This window comes from Notolepis coatsorum (assembly GCF_963971535.1).
Source record: "Notolepis coatsorum genome assembly, chromosome: 3".
In the NCBI taxonomy this organism is placed as follows: domain Eukaryota; kingdom Metazoa; phylum Chordata; class Actinopteri; order Aulopiformes; family Paralepididae; genus Notolepis; species Notolepis coatsorum.
Window position 1 is genome coordinate 49,923,905 of NC_140167.1, and position 23,931 is coordinate 49,947,835.

At 46.4% G+C, this 23,931-nt stretch overlaps 1 protein-coding gene across 1 annotated transcript; it reads right to left on the bottom strand.

Moving 5' to 3' along the window:
* Window positions 1–213: 213 nt before the first annotated feature.
* tmem234 (transmembrane protein 234) lies at window positions 214–23,643 on the bottom strand. The gene is made up of 5 exons (XM_084311641.1): window positions 23,551–23,643; window positions 3,602–3,753; window positions 3,335–3,401; window positions 1,904–1,996; window positions 214–1,528 (listed from the first exon to the last, which is right to left on the bottom strand). Exons 1-5 carry the CDS (start codon window positions 23,561–23,563, stop codon window positions 1,413–1,415), a joined length of 441 nt encoding a protein of 146 aa, XP_084167767.1. The 5' UTR covers window positions 23,564–23,643; the 3' UTR covers window positions 214–1,412.
* Window positions 23,644–23,931: the final 288 nt, after the last annotated feature.

Below are 23,931 nucleotides of genomic sequence, written 5' to 3' on the forward strand. Positions count from 1 at the left end.
GAAACTAAAATGTGAACATATTGAGAGATCGAAAATGGTGTATTTTACAGGGATAACTGTGACGCTGATATTGTGCAATGAATGTTCAGTGATGAAACATATTTCATGAACAATATACACAGGAAAGAGTATTTTGTGACATTCTAGAACAAGAAAATAGTTTTGTTTTACATTAAACAACAAGAATGTTTCACCAATCCTTTATTAATGCAATATTAGCTACATCACAAGCTAACGTGTCTTACAACAATAACAATGCCATTTGTCTCTTGTGTCTGTTAAATATTTGATTGATAACACTGTGACAATAAAAAATATATTGTTACAGATCTGTTGTTATTTTATATAGAGAGCAATACAGATACAACCACACATTGAGGAATTAAAGCAAACAATGTCCACATTCACATTCCAACAAGGGGCTGGGGGACATGTATATGGTATATCTAGTATCGTAATACTTCCTCTTAAGGTATTAGTACATGATGGCCAATATCATGACGATACTGTTTCAAGCCTTTTAATGAAATAAATGTCAATAAACAAATAAAAACTGAAAAAATACTGTTTGAAAGTCTAAAAGGCCTTAAATTTCATCTAGTAATTGATTTATGGCTTTTTGCCCTTAATTCTGATTTAAAAAATGACATATTGCAATATATGTACCTACTTGCAATAGTTATGTATCACAGAACTCCCTTATATCATGATACATATCGTCATTGTGGCCCCAAGTATCATGATAAATTGTATTGTGAGGTCTCTGGTGATTCCCACCCCTAAACAAGTATTTCCTTCCCTCACGCTGCAGTGTGTCCGACAATACAGTACTGTCAAAGATTTTGCGACTGAAGAAGAAAGGACACAAAGAATAGACAACTGCAGCTTTATCTCTAAGTTAGCTAACAATTTGTCCCCGTTCTTGTCCCATTCTTCCCCTTACAGACCACAGTTGACAGAAGGTGACCAAAGCAAAATGTCCCTGGTAAATTGACAAGACGAGATTTAATTGGTCCCCTTCCAACCCTGGCCTTATTTGTATGTGGCGGTTCTCTATAGCGGTTTGTATAGGTGGCAGTAACATAGCGAAGCCGCACAGTGCTTTGGAGTAGTTAACAGCCTAGGGAATTCTATACGAGGGCCGTAAATCTAGTCTCCTACTGACGTGAACCCTATGTGAACCCTGTTTCGTCCGCTTCACCATAGGAACTCCTAGACTGGGCCTGCTGACCTCATGTAGACCCTAGACAGTACTCTGCCGCCCAGAGCCTTTGATGTATGTAGTCACTGCACTGCCTGAATCTAAATGATCCCCTTCGATCAGTTTGCCTCTTGTCCTGTCCCCAAAGACAGGACAGCCCTAAAGACCCAAACCCTTCATGGATATCCCAATCTAGCTAGATCATGTTGTGTTAAAGCGAGGCCTGCTTGGTGTTCTGTGGTGTTCCAGGGTTCTCTTGGTTACCGATGGAGCTCATCACGCACAGAGTGATGCCGGCCATGGTGAGGAACATTCCTCCTACAGCTCCTAGAAGAACAGAGGGAAGGGGGAGGGAGAGAGAGGAGAATAGAGAGGGGAGGGGAGACAGACAAGGGGAGTCAAGACCCTGTGTGATGCACAGACAAGAGTTAGGGGGCGATCTTTTAATACCCCGTTCCTTTTCTCATAGCTGGGGGACAGGTGGAGCCAGACTCCCTTACTTGGGCAGGAAAATTGCGACAAACTTGAGTGGTCTACAGGATAAATTAAATCGTTAAGAGGAAATGCTCTACTCTCCAGTTTGACATTTATTTAACCATCAACGTCAAAATAATGTCCCAAAACTGGAGATAAGACTGACTATTTTTCCTCTTTGTTTTTCCTGTTGAATGCCATGAGATCATAAACTTAAGAGACACTTACGTTTGCCTCCAAACTCCTCTCCGAGCAGCTTGCCGGTGAGCAAGGTGAAGAGGAAGGTAAGGGAGTTGGCAACTGGAACCGCCAGGGATAAATCTGGAAGGGAGGGAGAGAGACAGAAACTGGATATTTTCCTTCTCTATTCCATGGTTCTGTCAATACAGTAGGTAGCTTAGTATTATCCCCTAGACAGAAACAATGCTCTGTAACAGGATATAACGATACAGTACAGCCCCAAGCATCCTATGTAGATGGCAGCACCCCACAATAGATCCCTATTATTACCCTTAATAAAGACATATTAGAAATGTTGTCAAAAATATCGATTTTTCGATACATATAGATTCTGAATATTTAAAACGGTTTCAATACTCATTTCCCGCAATATCGACATTTAATTATTCATATATTTTTATTTAATTTTTTTGTATAAGGAAGTTGCATTGTTCATTTCAATACCTGTAATAGTACAGTAGTCCACACACACACACACACACACACACACACACACACACACACACACACACACACACACACACACACACAGTTAAGTTGGAATATGACTGTAATACAAACAGTTCAGTTTGTCAGGTACATGCAACACAGATTACAGTGTTTACATCTGTCTGCTTGAGAAAATACCATGTTCTGCAATAAAAATTATTGAAGTGAGATGAACAGACTGGACTTTATTTTATTAGATAAAACATGTTGACAAAGTTTTACTTTGCAGTTGGAAAAAGGTAATAAATTAAATTTGATAAAAAAAATTACAAAATATTTCATATATGTTATGATGAATTGAAAATGGGGGACCCTGATGTAAACAAGACAAAAGTCTTTCTCTGGTCTGCATCCCCTTAACAATTGTGTGTATTGAGCTGTACTGTATTGTACCCATTCTGCAATCTGTTAATACAATTTGCAATCAATCAATCTGTTATGCTTAACATGCAGTACTATTAACTTTACTTAATTTCTAAGATTATATCATTTTGTTATTTTTATATGTGTGATCTAAAGATAAACAAAGGGTTTTAAAAGTGTTATATTTATCTTCTCTTATAGTACCAGAGAGAAGCTGAGGAGAATCAACCAGCAACAAAAGCAACATTTATTAAAAAGAAAATATATATATTTAATCTTTTTTTTCTTCATTTTTTTTCCTTCTTTTTCCCCGTGGTATCGAAAATGGTATAGAATATCGATACTTTTCAAGGTATCGTATCGAAGTTCTAAATTCCAGTATCGTGACAACACTTGTGATGCATATTCCAGGAAATAACAAACATTTATTTGTACATTAAAAATATATATATATATAAATAAACTAATTCATTGATTGATTAATAAATAATTGATTGTTTAATAAATAAAAATGTAGCTAGTCGATTATGACCATAATAATAACTACTGATTGGTACTGTGGCTCACCTGTGGAGGCCAGAGTAAAGTAGTAGACGACAGAGCCACCCTGGTTCAGTAGAAATGGGACCAGGTACTGAACAGGAAAAGCCATAGAGATCAGGTAGGTACAATCACAAACACCATGTTGACCACCTATACTATCCTATAGTGATGAATAATATGGACAGGTATGTGTCTGGGTGATGTTGGTGGGGGGACAACTGGACATCACATGCAGACGTGCATGCATTTGTTATCATCAGGAGTATCAAAATCAAGAATTTATTTCTGTACCTTGAGGTTTAGGAAGAGAAACTTGGCTTCAGCCAGGAACTGTAGAAGCTTGTTAGACCGTTTGACATTTTCTATGCCTTCAGTGCCTTTCTTCAGGAAAGGATTGGTGCAGCCCCACAATATAGCCACCAGCAAGAGGCACATGACCTCCCCTGGAACACAAGACATGGCATTGATTGATGACTTTATTAACAGATTGCAGAATGGGTACAATACAGTACGGCTCAATACACACAATTGTTAACCCTTTCACTGCCACACGACAGCAAGTTAACCCTTTCACTGCCGCACTACAGAAGGTTAACCCTTTACTATCACACTGGGTTAAGGGGATGCAGATCATTGATTGATTGATTGACACTGTACACTGTAGGACATTTGCAGGGGCCAGTTTCGGTGTTCTTTGAGAGTGTTTTTGAAAGTGGGTAGTGATTCACATTCCTCTACAGCTTTGGGTAGGGCGTTCCACATTGATGTGGCATAATTGCTAAACGTGTTTAGTCCCTTGTTTGAGCCGAATCTGGGTTTAACATGATTTGTGGAGCTCCCTCTGGTGTTGTGATCGTGGTATTCACTGACCTTTGGGAAGTATTTTGACATGTACATGGGTACCTTGGTCGTGTAGTGTATCTTGTAGACCAGGCCCATTGCAAGTTGCTGTACTCTGTCGTCTACTCTAAGCCATCCTAGGTTGTCAAAGTAGGCAGGGGTGAGGTGGGTTCTAGGAGTCAGGTCAAGCAGTAGTCTGACCAGTTTGTTTTGAGATGTTTGTAATTTTGTTTTTAGTGCCTTTGAGGTGCTTTGGTACCATGAGGTGCAAGCATAGTCGTAGTACCCTTGAATGAGTGCTCCTGCCAGAGTCTTCAGGGTATTCTTGTTTACCAGAGAGGAAATCCGGTACAAGAATCTAGTTCGTTGGTTGACTTTTTTTATTACATTGGATGCCATTTTGTCACAGGAAAGATTAGCCTCTAGGATGGAACCCAGGTAGGTAATTTCATCTTTCCTTGTGACAATATTGTCACCCACTGTAACTGAGAAGCCGTCGGTCTTGCTGAGTTTGTTATTTGAACCGAAGAGAATGGACTCTGTTTTGCCCATGTGTAATGATAGTTTGTTATCGGCGAGCCAGATGCAGATTTTGCCTAGTTCCGAGCTGAGGGTTTTTTCAACCTGTAACTTGTTCTTGTCAGAGACCAGCAGGGCTGAGTCGTCTGCAAACAGGAACAAGTTGCAGTCACAAGCTGACGACATGTCATTTGCATAAATTAGGAACAGTAGCGGTCCTAGTATGCTTCCTTGTGGAACACCACAGCTCACTGGGAGGGGGGGGGGGGGGGGGGGGGGGATAGGGTACCGTTTACCTCCACCATCTGTTCTCTCCCCTCCAGGTAGGATTGTATCCAGCTCACTGATAGACTATCAAAACCAATTGCTTTTAGCTTGTCAATCAGAATGGTGTTATTGACAGTGTCGATTGTTGATATTTTCCTTACCGCACAAATTTGCGAAATATTTCCTACCGCCGCAATGCACTCTTTATAGCATATAGCCTGCCTCTAGTCTAATGGCGCTTTTCCACTGCATAGTACCTACTCGACTCGACCCGCTTTAGGTACCTGGTACTTCGTTCCTTTTCCACTGCAGCCAGGTACTACTCCGTTTGTCTCCGTGTGGGGATGCAGGCGGGGCCGCTTGTGTACACTGAAAGCTCCGTGAGCATAGCCATGTCCGAGGGCTTGCAGCAAGCCAGAGTTTAACACAGTTTCAATCAATCAATCAATCAATCAATCAATAACAACATTAACCAGACTCTCGTTGTGTCTATTGTGCTAAAGCTAACGTTACCTCATTGTGTCTATTCTACCAAGCAACCCGGGTTTAACGTTACCTCTCGTGTATATCTGCTGACGTTAGTATTAGGCTAATAACAACAACAAACTTAACACATCAGCGATCTTGTTGTGACACTAAACTCTCCGCTCGGTGGTAAATTGGGTTGATGTCGGTTTTGTTTCATCAATAAATGAGGCAGAATACACAGTGAATCCATCCTTTTCTGTTTATTACACTTGGTGCTGTCGCAAACAAATCCTGAATGAAATACATCCTTAGCGAGGCAGTAAAGATGGCGGCTTTCTGTTTTTGTTCAGAGACTCCAACGTGTGACGCGTCTCTCTTCTGACCAATCAGTGGTCTGCAATGTTTCACATGACTTTTCTGGTACCACTTCTACCCAATAGGGTCGCTTGGAACCGAGTAGGGTATATCTGCAGAGCCGCAAGTCCAACGTCTGGGCGCTACTTTATTATTATTAAAAAAACCAGCAGTGATTTAGCCCAACTCTGCGGTGGGCGTGATGCAACAGCGATACCGCGGTAATGCGGTTATCGCGGCAGCTCTATGTTGAAGGCCTTTTGTAGGTCCAGCATCACCATGCCGCAGTATTTGCCCGCGTCCACCTCTTGTTTGATGTGGTCGTTCAAATAGAGAAGGCATGTGTCAGTGGAGTGGGATGTTCTGAAGCCAGATTGGAATTCGTAGCAGGGTTTCCGTTAGCCGGTAATTACCGGTATTTGACCGGCAAAATCTGTTGAAGTCAGACATATTTAATCTCTCCGGTCATAATGTCCGGTGAAAATAATTCCCTCTAAGCACAATTTGATTATTTGAATTGTATTAAAATAGGCTAAAATTAAATAGCCTATGCGATGAACGAAACAATCATTACATTTGTTTCATCGTTGCTTCACCAAGCAGGTCTAATAATGACAACGACGTTGTCAGCGAGAGCTTAGTGCTGGGTTTGCGAGTGCATGCAGCTGCAGAGCCACAGAACTCACCAGCTGTGCCGGCACAGTGCAATACTCCAATTCAGCCATTGGCAATTCAGCTGTTGGGTGGGGGGCGCTGCTGAACGGTCCACAGATAGGGCCTGAAAACAGCTGATTCTGCGGCTCTGCAGCGGCATACTCTCGCAAATAAGTCGTTGGGAGGTGGAGAGTCATCACGCAAACCCACGATAATGTTGCCGTCTCTCTCTGCCAAATTTCTTAGTTTTTTGCTTGATATAATTAATACAAATGTCCAATATAACGGAATTCGTTAGCTCATAAAAATGTGATTATAACAGACTGCTGTTTATTAATGTCGGGCCGACTGCCCACAGACACCAGGGGAGGAAATTAGGCCACTTTACTCGCCAAATGCGAGTATTTTTTACGTTTGGCGAGTGATTCATGAAGACCACTCGCCAGTCTGGCGAGTATACAAAAAAATAAAACATTCTGCAATCACTGCACTGGCAAACGGTGCGCGTCTTCTGAGTGTTCGCTTTAGTTGACAGTGCCACGAGAGCACTGCACAAGACCACCCGCGGACATATAATGTTTAATAAACGTTTGCGCAGTACTGGCCAACCCGCGGACATATAATAATAAAAGTCCCGCGGTACTACTAGGCTAGCCATCAGGAGCACTGGCAAACAGATAACGTTAAACACAGCAGAAGATGGAAAACAGACAGACTGACCAACGGGGAACTGCATCCAACCCTAGTACAACCATCGAGTATAAGTTACTAAGGACACATTTAAATCACAGAGGTGTAATGTTGTCTACTGGAACTGTATACAGTGGTTAGCTTCTAGTTAGCGTTTTAGCTAACGTTAGCCCCACACGTGCTCAAAGCAGCCAGCTAGGTGTATATCTGTTATGACTATAATGTTTCCAAAAAAGCACCGGACTACGACGTAAGGTTAAACATTTTATTTCATGCTCAAAAGCCCCTGGCTTGCACATCGCAGTCACGAAAGGGGCTAGCTCAACCAGTGCACTGTGCACAACGTCAACAGCACACCAACCCAACTGACGTTACCACAACACTAGAGCTGCCGCGGTATTGATTATTTCCTTACCGCACAAATTTGCAAAATATTTCCTACCGCCGCGGTTTTTACCGCACGCACACAAAAAATTTAAAAAAAAAGTTTGAATGCATTTTTTTTTTAGTAGTAGTCTACTCTTTATAGCATATAGCCTGCCTCTAGTCTAAATGTCTATCTTTAGAGGATGACTTTGCAGCATGAATATTGTTTGGGATTCGGCAAGCACGCATTCGTTATTAAAAGTGAAACACGGATTCGAAGTCTCCCCTCTGGTCGTGCGCCGTTCACTAGGTGTCGCGGGCAGGAGTGGTAGCGGCGCGCCCGCCGGTTACCCCCCCGACCCTTTCTTCTTATTATTATTATAACGTTACTACTTATGATTACAAAGGCATTCGATTTGTGGCATTAACGTTAGTATAGTTACACGTTCGTATTTACCGGACCATAGCAAGGCAAGCGTTACTAAATTAATATCTAAGTTCCTTTCTTTGCTCAGAGCGTGCCGAGTTGTACCCATTCTGCGGTCTGTTAATAAAGTTTTCAATCAGACAAGTGTATAGAACGAAGGGCTTTTATTATAACATTTCGTTGCAGTAAAATCATTATGCCTCGTTCCCTGAGGAGCGACGGCAATCCACTCCGGTCTCCGGTGGGAGCTAACGTACTATTAGCCGTGTTGTGACTGAGCTCTGATCAATGGCTCATGGCTGAGATTCAGGAAGTAAAAGCACTTCGCGTATCTCTTCTGACCAATCTGTGGTCTGCAGTGTTTCATGTGACTTTTCTGGTACCCAATAGGGTCGCTTGGAATCTCGACAGAGAAGTAGGGTATATCTGCAGAGCCGCAAGCCCAACGAGAGCGTAATAATAATAATAATATAATAAAAAACAGCGGTGATGCCGGTATTCAGCCCAACGCTGCGGTGGGCATGATGTAACAGCGATACCGCGGTAATACCGATACCGCGGCAGCTCTACACAACACTTGACGGTACTTCACAGCACTGTCGTAAGACCACCGTGCTGTCTTAAAGGCACAGTGTGCCTACCCAGATGCATACACAACATTGACGCGGCTTGACATACAAAGAAGTAATTATCACAATTAGCGATTTTTTTTGTCTGGTAAAAAATCTGTTTGGCTGGTAAAAAAAATCAGATACTCGCCAGTTGGCTGGTAAGCCAAAAAGTTAGTTTCCTCCCCTGACAGACACCTATTTGATTTAAAGTCAGCAGCAGCACGGAGTCTCGGGACTTATTTTATTTGGAATATAATGACTGTATACGCAAAAGTAGCCTAGTTTTAAGTTAAAATATTATAAATCTACATGCCTTGAGGATGTCATTCTTTATATAGCCTTAAATTGTTTTTAAGCTCAATAAACTCTGACCGGAATTTCTCTCATTTGACCGGTAGATTGAAATCTACCGGACACTGAGGCCGGCAACAATTTTTTCTAACAGAAACCCTGATTCGTAGATTAGATTTTTTTCCGCAAGGTACTTTTCGACCTGTTCGTATACTATTTTTTCCATGACTTTCGAGATGGAGGTAAGGATAGAAACAGGGCGGTAGTTGCCTGGGTCTAATTTGCTGCCCTTTTTGTGCAGGGGTGTTACTCTCGCAATTTTGAAGTCCTTGGGGACGTGTCCCTGTTTTATGGAGAGGTTTATTATGTGTGCAATGACTGGGGTGATGGCGGCTGCTGAGTCTCTGAGGAATTTGGAGGGGATGTTGTCATGGCCAGTGGCCTTGTTCGGTTGGAGGGCGCTCAGTTTTTTGAGTAACTCATCGGTTGTTACTGTAACTGAGGGGTACAATTCCCTGACTGTATTGTTAGATATGATACTTACTACCACTACCTTTGTACTTAATATTCGGCCACCCAGTACTCGGCATAAATATATTATGATGAACACTGTCACGTAGATGAAACGGATCCAACACAAATGTACGAATTAGAAATAGGTCTTTATTTCTACACAGCGATGGTGTGTAGAGCAAGCACTTAATCAAATCAATCACATTTATGAATGGGAATTAGTATGCACTTTTATGGCAAGAGTATTCGTCGGTATATCAATAGAGAATGTCCAATCTCTGAAGGCGCAGGTGGTACATATACGACCTGGAATAGTTAAGGAATAACAGCAATGATACTTTAATGATTATAAGACTGGATACACTAGGGGGGTATTCCGGTCGCTTGTAAGACAACTGGAGAAGGGGGGGGGGGTAGAGTCTGGCTGTATCCGTCTGGCCGAGGGTATCCTGGGAGAACCCACGGTTGTGCGGCTCGGTGCCTCAGCGATCCTCGGTCCACAGATGAAAGCAGTTGGACTCTCTGTGGGCCGGCTTCCTCCGGTCCACGATGGAGAGACGTGAAGCGACCTCGTCGTGTAGAGCGTCTCCTCACCTGTCGTCCTCTCCGGGGGGGGGGTTTCCAACACACGGCAGTGTTGGTCTTTATCCATAGAATAATCACTGTATACAAAGCATAATCCGTGCCTGGGAAGGCGGGCTGTCGTCGGTAGAATAATCCGGTATGCAGGTCCACTCGCTCGTCGGCTCTGGGGCTCCTCGGGTGCAGCCTCACATGGGGTCGGCCACCCTGGATAAGCAGCCAGTTTTCTGCCCGAAACGATGGGGTGCTGACTACGGTAGTATTCTCACCGTACGAAGCACTATATATTAACAGACTATTATTAGCTTAATAGACTACGTCCAACTCGACGATATAGTGCCAAATATGACTATTCAAATATTAATATACACGATGTCTCAATACCGATGGTAGGCCGAACTTGGCCTTACTCCCACACGTGGCGTCGCGGGGAGGCTTTACGTCTGTCACTCTATTGGAGGGTAAGAAACTGGACTAAAAAAGAAGTCCTACTTTAGTAGCGCAGTATATATACGCACTATGAACAAATAGTACCGTTAGTGGTGCGGTAGCCAGATTCCTACGCGGAACTAGGACTTGTTCGTACATGTTGAGCGGTACGTTTGAACTGGGTCTGGGGGGTATGGCAGCCTGGCACCAAGGTCTCGACCAATAGTAGAATGGAGACTATTATGGGATGTTCAGTAGGCTAGAATGGATATTCAATGCATATTGTACAAGGAATATACAAGGGATATCAAGGAATATTAGAGAATATACAAATACAATTAAATATATATATATAAATAAATATATATATTCGGTTTAATCTGGCCCTTCACAACAGCCACCCCCTGATTGGTCCCAGACCTAATCAGTTAAGCAGAGACAGATTAATCGCGTTGTCTATTTACACATAGGGGTTTGCTGTAGGGGTCAGTCAACTTCACAAAGTCATAGGGTTATAGGGTCATGGTCATCATCGATTGTGTCTGGGAGTCGGGGCAGTTCTATGAGCCTCGCCACGGGACGGGTGTAAGTGCGACCCTGGACAAGCACTTCAGCTGCTCGGACCTTGCCGTCGGCACCGGTGATCACTTTGCTTACGCGGCCGGCCGGCCACATAGCTCTGGGCAGTGATTGATCAATAATCATGACGACTGTTCCTTCTGTCAAATTGTCTCTCTCCTTTACCCACTTCTGGCGGGTCTGTAGAGACGGTAGGTAGTGCAGTAGGAAACTGCTCCAAAACTTGTCGGCTAATACTTGGCTGTACCTCCACATTCGTCGGCCGTTCGCTTCTTCAGGCCGGTACATTGTCTGGGGTAACGCAGGATCTAGCCGCCCCATCAGGAGTGTGTTGGGGGTAACTGGGTCGATATCCGCCACATCGCTGGAGACGTAGCCGAGGGGCTTAGAGTTCAATACTCCCTCAATCTCCGTGAGGACTGTCATTAGGACTTCTTCCGCCACAGTCTGGGCCCCAAGTACTGCGTACAGGGCTGTCTTTATGGAACGCACTTCCCGTTCCCAAGTACCACCGAAGTGGGGTGCGTTTGGGGGGTTGAATTGGAAGTCAATCTGTGCTGGAGCGAGGTGGGTCTTAAGTTCTGGGCCCATAGCTTGGAAGCTCTCTCTCAGCTCTCTTTCGCCGCCTTTGAAGTTTGTCCCATGATCGGACAATAGTGTAGACGGTCTTCCTTTCCGTGATGTGAATCTACGGAAGGCCATAAGGAATGAGTCTGTGCTCATGGTCGGGAGAAGCTCGATGTGTATCGCTCTGGTGGTCATGCATTTGAATACAATACCCCACCGCTTCTCGGTTCCTCTTCCTTTCTTTATGTGCAGCGGGCCAAAGCAGTCCATACCCGTTGAGTGGAATGGCTTGTCACCGATTCGGAGGCGACATGGAGGAAGGTCAGCCATCCTTGGTATGCTGGGCTGCGCGCGCCACTTGCGGCAGTCTAGACATGTTCGCTGGAAGCGTCGAACCGCCTCTCTTCCTTGTAGGATCCAGTAACAACGTCTGATCTCCGCGAAGACTCTTTCTGCTCCTGCGTGATGTACATCCTCATTGTATTTCTTTATAATCAGCTCTGTGACCTTGTGTCGGCTGTTCAATACGATCGGGTATTTAATGTCATCCGGTAGATTGGGGGCTCTGCGTAGGCGACCACCCACTCTGATGAGGGTATGAGCGTCGCTCTCGGGGGCCAGATGAATTAATCTGCTGTCGGATGGGACGGGCTTTCCTCCCTGTAGACAGGCCAATTCATCGGGGAACGAGTCTCTCTGGGCTCGCTGCAGTAGAAGCAATTCTGCTTCCTCGTAGTTAGCTGCTGACATTTCAGCGGGGGACTTACACTCAGGGTGGTGCCGCAGGAATGTCCTTTGTTGTGCACTCTCTATGGTAGTGCAATCATCTATGTTGGGGTCTGCGGAGATAACAGTGCTCAATCCACAGAACACAGGCTTCTTATTCTCAGCCTCCTCCTGACTGGCTTCCCTCGGGATAGGCGTGGGCCACTCTCCTTCCGGGAGCTTTAGGAATGCTGGGCCGTCACTGTAGACATTGCGACGGGTGAGGTCATCTAGGGGCATTCCCCGGGTGATGACGTCAGCTGGGTTCTGTTTTGTATCAACGTAGCGCCACTCTGTTTCTCCGGTTAACTCTTCGGTTAAGTCTTGAATCTCGGTGACTCTGACTCCCACGAAGACTTTGTACTTGCATGAGTCCGATTTGATCCAGGCGAGTACTGTCGTGGAATCTGACCACAGGATTGTTCTAGACACCGGTATGGTGAGCTCACGTTGGATGAGCGTGGCTAGGTGCGCTCCGGCTAGGGCTGCGCAGAGCTCTAGGCGTGGGATAGATTGTTGCTTGCGTGGGGCTATTCTCGAGCGGGCGAGGACAAATGCTGTGTAGATCTCTCCCCCCTCTTCTTGGGCCCGCAAGTAGGCTACTGATCCGTATGCGACCTCTGAGGCGTCACTGAAGACGTGTAAGTCCATTTTACATGTCTCTGGCCTCACCGTGGGTGGGAAGTAGCTTCGGCGCATATTAACGCCTGGGAGTGAGTGGAGCTCCATCTCCCACTCTCTCCAGGTGGATGCAAGGTGTGCGGGAATGGGGTCGTCCCAGCCCTGGTCCTTGTCCCACAATGCTCGTACAATCATTTTTGCCCTGGTGGTGTACGGTAGAATACATCCTAGCGGGTCATATTGTCGGGCGAGTGTTGTGTACACACTCCGTCTGGTGGTCGGCGCCGCCGCCGGCCTTCCCTGCTCCGTAGTCAGGGGCTTGTGTCTGTAGTGAAGCGAATCTGTTTTGAATCACCACACCAATCCCAGGGTCATCTCCTGGGCTTCTCCCGGGATTGTAGCCATCCAGGTCTCGCTGCTGGCTGCCTTGTCCTCGGAGGAGAGGCTGCGCAGTACTTGCGGATCGCTGCTGGCCCACTGCCTGAGATCAAAGCCGCCTTTGATCAATGAGGCGCGGAGTTTAATCAGGAGAGCCTCGGCTTCTTCCTGGGTTGAAAGGCTTTGTAGACAGTTGTCTACGTAGAAGCTGTTCTTTACGCTGTGTCGGACCTCTTCGTCCGCTGCTGGGTCCTCTGCTACATGTTTCTGTAGTGCAAATGTAGCACAGCAGGGGCTGCACGTCGTTCCGAAGGGGAGGACTTCCCATTGGTAGATGGCTGGGTGCTCATCTCCTGGCTTCTCTCTCCATAGGAACCGTAACAGGGGCTTGTCCTCCTCTACTAATCTCACCTGCAGGAACATTCCTTTAATGTCCCCGCTGATGGCCACCTTTTCCTGGCGGAAGCGGAGTAGAACGCCGAGTAGGGAGGGGCCGAGTGTGGGACCGGGCAGTAACTCTTTATTCAGATTTTGGGATCCGATCTGGTAGCTGCAGTTAAATACTATGCGGTCTTTACCGTTGTGATGGACCTTGTGGTGAGGCACGTACCACGATTCAGTGGTCTGGTCAGCCTCTTTAATGTCCATCTTTGTGACGTGTCCCGCTGTGATGAGCTTCTCAATCTCAGCGCGGTATACACTCTCTTGGGCGGGGTTCTTGGCTAAGCGCCGCTCCGTGTTCAGCAGGTACCGTTCTGTGGCGTCTGTCTTGGCGTGGAAAGTAGGCATTCCTTCTCGCCGCAGGAGTGGCGTGGCGTATCTCAACACGCCGTTGACCGGGACTCTCTTGGTCCCTGTCTCGAGGAGGTGAATGGCGTAAATGTCATCTTTAGAGCGAATGTCTTTCTTTCCGTTCTTAAAGGGCATTTGTTCCAAGGTCCATAACCGCTCTACGTGTTGCAGGAGTGCGGTTTCTCCCTCTGTGACTCGGGAGTGGAGACATCTAGTGGCTGTACTTCGGTTGAGAGATTTGGCGAGCGGGCCTTGGAGAGTCCATCCCAAACGGGTCTCGACTGCTGCAGGACAGCCTCGGGGTCCGGTATGAACCCGGTCTATCGGGACAATGAGGTCTGCATGGTCGGAGCCTATCAACAGGGTCGGCATAGCATTGTCTATGAGCGGGATCGGTAACTTGCGCAGATGTGCATATTTCTCCATCAGCTTGGCGACGGGGTATGTGTACCGCGACAGTCCTATTTCTTGGCTGGTGAAAGCGTCTGTAATCTGGTACCGTCGCTCAGGCTGGCCGCTTGCTGCGATAGAGAATGAGACATTCTCGCCCTTTATCGTCTTCAAATCTCGTCTTATTGTCCGAATTGTCATTTGGGTTTCGCTTCCCCGCAGCCCTAGCTGGGCCGCAGCGGAGGCGAGCAGAAGGGTCTTCTCTGACCCGTCATCGAGGACGGCGTAAGTGTCCAGGACTTTATTCTGGTAGCTTAGTGTCACACGCACTACTTTTAGGAGTACTCGGGCTCCACTGCTGCTGGCGGGATCGATGTACATGACGCTCGCTTTGCTGCTGGATGGTGCGGGTGAAGGGCGCCGTCTGTTACTGTCGTGAAGTATGTCCAGATGGGCTCCATCGCACTTGGTGCACCTTTTCTTTAAGCGGCATTCGGCTGCCATGTGTGAGCGCGCACAGCGAAAACAGCGCTTGTTGGACTTTATCCATTGACTTGCTTCCTCCGCGTTCAGCTTGGGGAAGGAGTCACATTGCGCTAGCCAGTGTTCTTTCTCACAGTAGGGGCACACTATCTTCCACTTCTCCGTTCTGGAGGGGGTACTGTGGCTCCTGCTGCTCGGTACTGACTCCGATTGGTGCATCACAGTCACCGATCTTCTTCCATCATTTAGTCGTCTGGTTCCTTCTCTGGAGCCAGGGGTGCTCCGTCCGAATGTATCTAGCCGTAGGCTGCTGACTTCTCTCGCCAGGAAGTCTGCTAGATCGAGGAGGTTCGGTTCAGGGCCATTCGGGTCTCGGTGGTCTCTCTGCCGCCTAAAACGCTCCTGTCGAGCGGGCGGCAGCTTCTCCAAGATCCTTTCCACATTTGAGTTGGCGTAAAGTTCATGCCTCCCCTTCTCTCTCTGCGCTCCCAACATCCCTACCAGGGACTGCACTCTGATGGACAGGTCGTCCAGTGCTCGATTGTCTATTGCTGGGGGTAAGCGGTCGATGTGTCGGATCTCCTGGATCACGTAATCCCATATGCGCCCATACCTCTGGTCCAATGCTACCAGCGCTGCTGTGTATGGGGTGGTGGAAGTCGCGTAGGCGAGCGCTATATTATGTGCGCGGGGTACCTTTAAGTGCTTCAGTAGGATGGCGTATTTATGGCGTTCATCCAATACATCCACCAACATGGTCTCCAGACACATGCGGAGTTCTGTATACTGGGCCCGGTTCTCTTGGGTGAAGTCGGGTACCATAGGCGTGCCAATGTATGACGCTGACTGTGGATACATCGGCGAGCGTTGGGGGAGAGGCCTCCTAGGCGAGTCTCCTCCCGCTCCTTGGTATGGGCTGGTACCGGCAGTGAACCATGGCCCGCTTGTCCAGGTGCTGTTCCTCGGTGCGGGTCGTGCGTCGTGCTCACCCGTGTATAGAGTCGGGGGTCTGTAGCGCAGCTCCGCGGGAGTATAGCCTGGGCTGTACCGGACCTCCTGGTCCGGTAGAGTACTGTGCTGTCGTCGGGCGTGGTTCTCCTCCTCTTCCTCTTCGTCTTCAGTTAGGTCATCCAGTGCTTGTAGTCTCTGGTTTAGCCTCTCCACAGGATATGCTGCTCCTTCCCGGTTGCTAGGTCTCGCTTGGACCGGTGGGGGGAGGTGGTCTGTGGGGGGTATAGACCTCGTCTGTTGGTCAAGTTCAGGGTTGTTTACTCGGCTAGGGGATGCCGCCCTGGAGGTGTGTCTAGACGAGTTCCTGGAGCCTCTGGCGGAGGGAGAGGGTGTTGTCCGTCTGATCAGCTGTTCTATTAGTTGCGCTTGCTGTCTGTCGCGCTCTGCGTGCCCCGTAGAGCACCAGCAGCTGCTCGCTGGCTGTCTGCTCGGTCTCGGGCCACATTCTCTTCCCTTTGAATGCGTCTTATTTCTAGACGTATATGCTCTTCTTCGCTCCGCTGCTGGATCTGCAGTCGGTCGCGTTCAGCAGCGGCGTTCAGGCTGATGAGGAAGGCCTGCTGTAGGGTCCTCTCTGCCTCGCTGGGAGAAGGCGGTTGTATAGGGGAGCCTTCCCTCGGGGTACTCCTTGCGGAGCCTTGGAGCTCTATCTCCATGGTGCTCTCCCCGTCTTCTTCCGTGCCGAGTTCTCTCTCGGTAGCGTTGTATTCCTCCTCATCGGGGACTACTTCTTCAGTACTGGCGGGGTGTGAAGTCATGTCTGGTTCCCACTGGTCCCCACCGTGAACTTGGTCAGTTACATTAGAACCCGTAGGGGCCTCTATGTAGAGCTGCCGCGGTATCGGTATTACCGCGGTATCGCTGTTACATCATGCCCACCGCAGCGTTGGGCTGAATACCGGCATCACCGCTGTTTTTTATTATATTATTATTATTATTACGCTCTCGTTGGGCTTGCGGCTCTGCAGATATACCCTACTTCTCTGTCGAGATTCCAAGCGACCCTATTGGGTACCAGAAAAGTCACATGAAACACTGCAGACCACTGATTGGTTGCAGTGCTTTTACTTCCTGAATCTCAGCCATGAGCCATTGATCAGAGCTCAGTCACAACACGGCTAATAGTACGTTAGCTCCCACCGGAGACCCGAGTGGATTACCGACGCCGTCGCTCCTCAGGGAACGAGGCATAATGATTTTACTGCAACGAAATGTTATAATAAAAGCCCTTCGTTCTATACACTTGTCTGATTGAAAACTTTATTAACGGACCGCAGAATGGGTACAACTCGGCACGCTCTGAGCAAAGAAAGGAACTTAGATATTAATTGAGTAACGCTTGCCTTGATATGGTCCGGTAAATACGAACGTGTAACTATACTAACGTTAATGCCACAAATCGAATGCCTTTGTAATCATAAGTAGTAACGTTATAATAATAAGAAGAAGAAAGGGTCGGGGGGGTACCGACACAAAGTGAACGGCGCACGACCAGAAGGGAGATTACAAATCCGTGTTTCACTTTTAATAACGAATGCGTGCATGCCGAATCCCAAACAATATTCATGCTGCAAAGTCATCCTCTAAAGATAGACATTTAGACTAGAGGCAGGCTATATGCTATATAAAGAGTAGACTACAAAAAAAATTCATTCAAACTTTTTTTTTGTGTGTGTGCGGTAATACCGCTGCGGTAGGAAATATTCTGCAAATGTGTGCGGTAAGGAAAACATCAATACCGCGGCAGCTCTACCTCTATGGTCGGGGTAGTCTGGGCGTTGGGGTTAGACATACTTTTACTTTCTAGTTTTACCGCGTTTACTGTTAGTAGAAGACTAGGTTGTTGACTGACAGCGTAAGCCTCTAAGTACTGAGGGAGCCGTCGTTCCCGCTGCGGGCGTTGGTTAGGAGGATCGTTTCGTGGAGTGTTCATCATAGGCCATTTCAATATTAATAACACTATATTAATATTACACTAATTACCATCCGGCTCGAAGGACCAATTGTAACTGAGGGGTACAATTCCCTGACTGTATTGTTAGATATGATACTTACTACCACTACCTTTGTACTTAATATTCGGCCACCCAGTACTCGGCATAAATATATTATGATGAACACTGTCACGTAGATGAAACGGATCCAACACAAATGTACGAATTAGAAATAAGTCTTTATTTCTACACAGCGATGGTGTGTAGAGCAAGCACTTAATCAAATCAATCACATTTATGAATGGGAATTAGTATGCACTTTTATGGCAAGAGTATTCGTCGGTATATCAATAGAGAATGTCCAATCTCTGAAGGCGCAGGTGGTACATATACGACCTGGAATAGTTAAGGAATAACAGCAATGATACTTTAATGATTATAAGACTGGATACACTAGGGGGGTATTCCGGTCGCTTGTAAGACAACTGGAGAAGGGGGGGGGGGGGTAGAGTCTCGCTGTATCCGTCTGGCCGAGGGTATCCTGGGAGAACCCACGGTTGTGCGGCTCGGTGCCTCAGCGATCCTCGGTCCACAGATGAAAGCAGTTGGACTCTCTGTGGGCCGGCTTCCTCCGGTCCACGATGGAGAGACGTGAAGCGACCTCGTCGTGTAGAGCGTCTCCTCACCTGTCGTCCTCTCCGGGGGGGGGGTTTCCAACACACGGCAGTGTTGGTCTTTATCCATAGAATAATCACTGTATACAAAGCATAATCCGTGCCTGGGAAGGCGGGCTGTCGTCGGTAGAATAATCCGGTATGCAGGTCCACTCGCTCGTCGGCTCTGGGGCTCCTCGGGTGCAGCCTCACATGGGGTCGGCCACCCTGGATAAGCAGCCAGTTTTCTGCCCGAAACGATGGGGTGCTGACTACGGTAGTATTCTCACCGTACGAAGCACTATATATTAACAGACTATTATTAGCTTAATAGACTACGTCCAACTCGACGATATAGTGCCAAATATGACTATTCAAATATTAATATACACGATGTCTCAATACCGATGGTAGGCCGAACTTGGCCTTACTCCCACACGTGGCGTCGCGGGGAGGCTTTACGTCTGTCACTCTATTGGAGGGTAAGAAACTGGACTAAAAAAGAAGTCCTACTTTAGTAGCGCAGTATATATACGCACTATGAACAAATAGTACCGTTAGTGGTGCGGTAGCCAGATTCCTACGCGGAACTAGGACTTGTTCGTACATGTTGAGCGGTACGTTTGAACTGGGTCTGGGGGGTATGGCAGCCTGGCACCAAGGTCTCGACCAATAGTAGAATGGAGACTATTATGGGATGTTCAGTAGGCTAGAATGGATATTCAATGCATATTGTACAAGGAATATACAAGGGATATCAAGGAATATTAGAGAATATACAAATACAATTAAATATATATATATAAATAAATATATATATTCGGTTTAATCTGGCCCTTCACAACAGTTACCATTTCCAGTTTGAAGTCGTCTTTGTGGACCCCTAGGTTCTTGTAATATGCTACTATGTGTTCTACCCCATAATGCCCTGAGTGGGAGGGTAGTTTGTTTACCAGTGTTGTGGCTATGGTTGTGAAGAAAGTGTTTAAGTAATTGGCTACATCCAGCTTGTCTGTGATGAGCGTGTTGTCCGTCTTTATGTTTATGTTTGAGAATCTGGTTTTAAGTTTTTTACTGCAGCCTAGTTGATTATTGAGTAATTTCCAAAGTTCACGTGGTTTGTTTTTGTTTTCCTCAGTTTTGTCATTGATGACATTTTTTTTAGCAGTTTTGATCATGGAGTTTACGTCATTTCTTAGTCTGTTTCTTTCTAGTTTGAGTTCAGTCACGTGGGCTTGGAGTTCACTGCTTGTGCTTTTGGTAAGCTTTGACCGACTTTTAACGAAACTCAGAGCATTTTTTGTCTCTGGCTTTCATAGCGGTCAGTATTTCAGTGTGCATCCACGGCTCAGCGCGATTTTTTACCCTGGTGATTCTTAGGGGGGCCATGTTGTTTAGTATTGTTGAAAATTTGGTTTTGAATCCAAGCCATGTTTCTTCAACCAGAGAAAGAGTTTAGTCTTGTTTACATCAGGGTCCCCCATTTTCAATTCATCATGACATTTATGACATACACGACATACAGATATACAGTACTGTTACATCTAGCCCCTTTCGCCATGAAGTGCTTTGAGAAGCTAGTAAAGGGCTACATCTGCTCCTCCCTCCCCATCAACATGGACCCCCTGCAATTTGCATACCGCCCCAACAGGTCCACGGAGGACGCCATAGCCCATGTGCTGCACACAGCAGCATCACACCTGGACAAGAGGAAGGGGAACTATGTGAGAATGCTATTCATCGACTACAGCTCGGCATTCAATACCATAGTCCCCTCCAAACTCATAGCCAAGCTCAGGGACCTGGGCTTGAACTATGACCTCTGCCAGTGGGTCTTGGACTTCCTGACGGGCAGACCCCAGGTGGTGAGAGCAGGCAACTGCACCTCCTCATCCATCACCCTCAACATAGGGGCCCCCCAGGGCTGTGTTCTGAGTCCCCTCCTCTACTCCCTGTACACATACGACTGTGTGGCTCAGCGGAGTAGCAACACAATCATCAAATTTGCTGACGACACAGTGGTGGTGGGCCTGATCTCTGCCAACGACGAGAGGGCCTACCTGGAAGAGGTCAAGGTCCTGGCGGGATGGTGCCAGGAAAACAGCCTCTCCCTGAACGTCAGCAAAACAAAGGAGATGATTGTGGACTTCAGGAGGTCGGGGGTCAAGGACTACAGCCCCCTCAGCATCGACGGGGCACCGGTTGAGAGAGTCAACAGCTTTAAGTACCTCAGAGCCTACATATCCGAGGACTTGACATGGACCACTAGGCCTGCCACGATAACAAATTTTGCTGGGCGATTAATTGCCCCCGAAAATATCGCGATAAGCGATATTATTGCGACCGGTTAGAGATTTTTTTTTTTAGAAATTTATTTCCCAAAACTTTTATTTTGAAGCCCACCGCTCCGTCTTTTCCGGTGTTTTAGACTTTTATTTTGAAGCCCACCGACCGGACCGGAAGTATTGTTGTGATTATCCTAGCTTGCTGATGCTGCTGGTGGACTGGGGCCAGCTAACGTTAGCTTGCTGATGCTACTACTACTTCGACATGCTGCTAATGGGCTGGGGCCAGCTAACGTTAGCTTGCTGATGCTGCTGGTAGATCGACATGCTGCTAGTGGACTGGGGCCAGCTAACGTTAGCTTGCTGATGCTGCTGGTAGATCGACATGCTGCTAGTGGACTGGGGCCAGCTAACGTTAGCTTGCTGATGCTACTAGTAGATCGACATGAGCTAATGATAAAACAAATGTTGAGATTGTTGGTGAACAACTAACTTTAAGTTAGTTTTAACGTTAGCTACTAACGCTAAAACGCTAACGTTACACTACAAATAACGCTACTTGGTTAAAAGGAGCAACACTATTGAGAAATGTAGTTAAGCTATGTGGTGTTGCCCCACGGAGCTCCTGTGCTGTGCTCTCTGCTCTGTAGTAAAGCCAGCGGCCCGCCTCCCAACACGGACAGTGACTGACAAGGGGCACTGGTTCCGCCTCATTAAAACAAACGCGCAAATAGCAATTAATCGCGCCCGTCAAAATCATTGCATTAATTTTAATTATCGCGGCAATTAATCGATTTATTGCTTATCGCGGCAGGCCTATGGACCACACACATTGACAGTGTTGTGAAGAAGGCACGACAACGCCTCTACTTCCTCAGGCGCCTAAGGAGGAAGTTCCAAGTCAGTCAGAAGATCCTTAAGAACTTCTACTCATGTACAATAGAGAGCATCCTGACTGGCAACATCACCTCCTGGTTTGGGAATAGCACTGCACAAGACCGAAGCAGACTACAAAGAGTGACACGTTCAGCCGAACGCACAATTGGAGGGGGGCTCCCCACCCTCCAGAACATTTACAACAAGCGGTGCAGGGGCAAGGCTAAGAGAATCATTAAAGACTCCAGTCACCCGAACAACTGCCTCTTTGAACTGCTGCGGTCAGGCAAGCGAAGCGATACCGGAGTCTCAAGGCGAGCACAGAAAGACTCAGAAGAAGCTTCTATCCCCAGGCCATCAGGCTGCTCAACGAACAATGAACACTACACAACAACAACCATCAAACGCACATAGCACACACATCCACACGCACACACTCACTTTAAACAAACACACTGTAGCACCCACTCCAGTCCCCACACTTTATAGCACACACTCACTTTAAACAAACACACTGTAGCACCCACTCCCCACACTTTATATTTATTGATGAAGGATTGCACTACAACTCGTACACCTTACTGTAAATTGTACCTAAATTGTACCTCATCCCATTTCTGCTTTGCACTATATAGTATTGTACATTAGTACACTGCATAGTATTGTATATTATGGTAACTCAGTTACGTCTATTCTGCATCGAACATTGTACATATGTCTATACTGAACACTGTGACCTCATTTTCTACTTCTAATTTACATGCTATACTATGTTATTTGATACTATCTTGTCTAGCACAGTCTCTGGAGCGTAACAGTAAGAAGCATTTTGTATGAAAGTATTCTGTACTTCTGTATGACAACTATTAAAGAAACTTGAAACTTTCGGGTCTGTGATGCACTCCAACAAGGTTGGCCGAGTGATTACACAGTCCCTTATTCCTCCATAGGAAAATCCCACAATTAACTCTGTCTCGCGTTTCTCTATCAAAACGCTTCTCGTACAAGGTATCGCAGAGAAATTTCAAAGGTACTCACAGTTGCACGAGGGTTTCGGACAGACAAACGCTAGGGTTTGAAAGCTCGGCCTTGCTAATAAACATTTTAAATTATTTGTATAAACTGGTCAACTGCTCAAACAGCCTGCCTGATGCGCCAGCGCATGCGCATCAGGCACCCAATGCCGGAAATAAAGCTGTGTTTACCAGTTTATAAAACATATTTAAAATGTTTATTAGCAAGGCCGAGCTTTCAAACCCTGGCGTGTGTCTGTCCGAAACCCTCGTGCAACTGTGAGTACCTTTGAAATTTCTCTGCGATACTTGTACAATGAGCGTTTCGCTGAGGACCAGTTGTTCAGAGTTAATTGTGGGATTTTCGGAGGATAATAAGAGACTGTATTCTCTCGGTGAATTGAAAACTTTATTAACAGATTGCATAATGGGTACAATACAGTACAGCTCAATACACACAATTGTTAAGGGGATGCAGACCAGAGAAAGACTTCTTTAGTCTTGTTTACATCAGGGTCCCCCATTTTCAATTCATCATAGATGCATCACAGTCACGAAAGGGGCTATGTTACATCCAGCCATTTATGACATGCAAGATCGCATTCCCTTCATAACCCAATTATCAATCGTTCTAGTATGACATGTCCTGTATTTCACAATGAATGACTGTGGTTAAAATACTGACATCTAGCTAGTACTAACGTTACGAGCAACGAGCAACGTTGGTGATAAACAAGTATGTTTACTTCCGTAAACACGGTGTGCAGTGCACTAACAACAATAGTCTACTCTTGAGTAGAGTTACGAATTATTATTATCGAATCATGATGAAGATAAACGAAGATGATTTTTGGAAAGAGTATTCTAGATAGCCACACTCACCTACGGACACCATGGTGGAAACAACCAGAGAAAGTCGAAGGTTATCCTATAACCCTAGTTATATGATTACTGGCAAAGCGTCTTGCTCGCCAGACCTGTTTCTTGTTTATAAACATACCGTGGTCGAGCCAATCAGCAATACCAACTGAGTCACGTGACTAAGCCTCCTCGGACCTGCGCGAGCTGCTGCGCCAAATGAAGTACAATGGGGCTCTATGGAGAAACCATGACACTCCCCTGACTAAAAAGTTGTTTCAAACGAAAACGGCTGGATGTCATTTTGCCAAAATCAGCATGGCTGTGAGTGTGAGGTCAGGGATGCGTTGCTCACATGGGACGGGGTTGCACACGGCGGGCAACCAGCTTTTGTGAGCAGAAGCG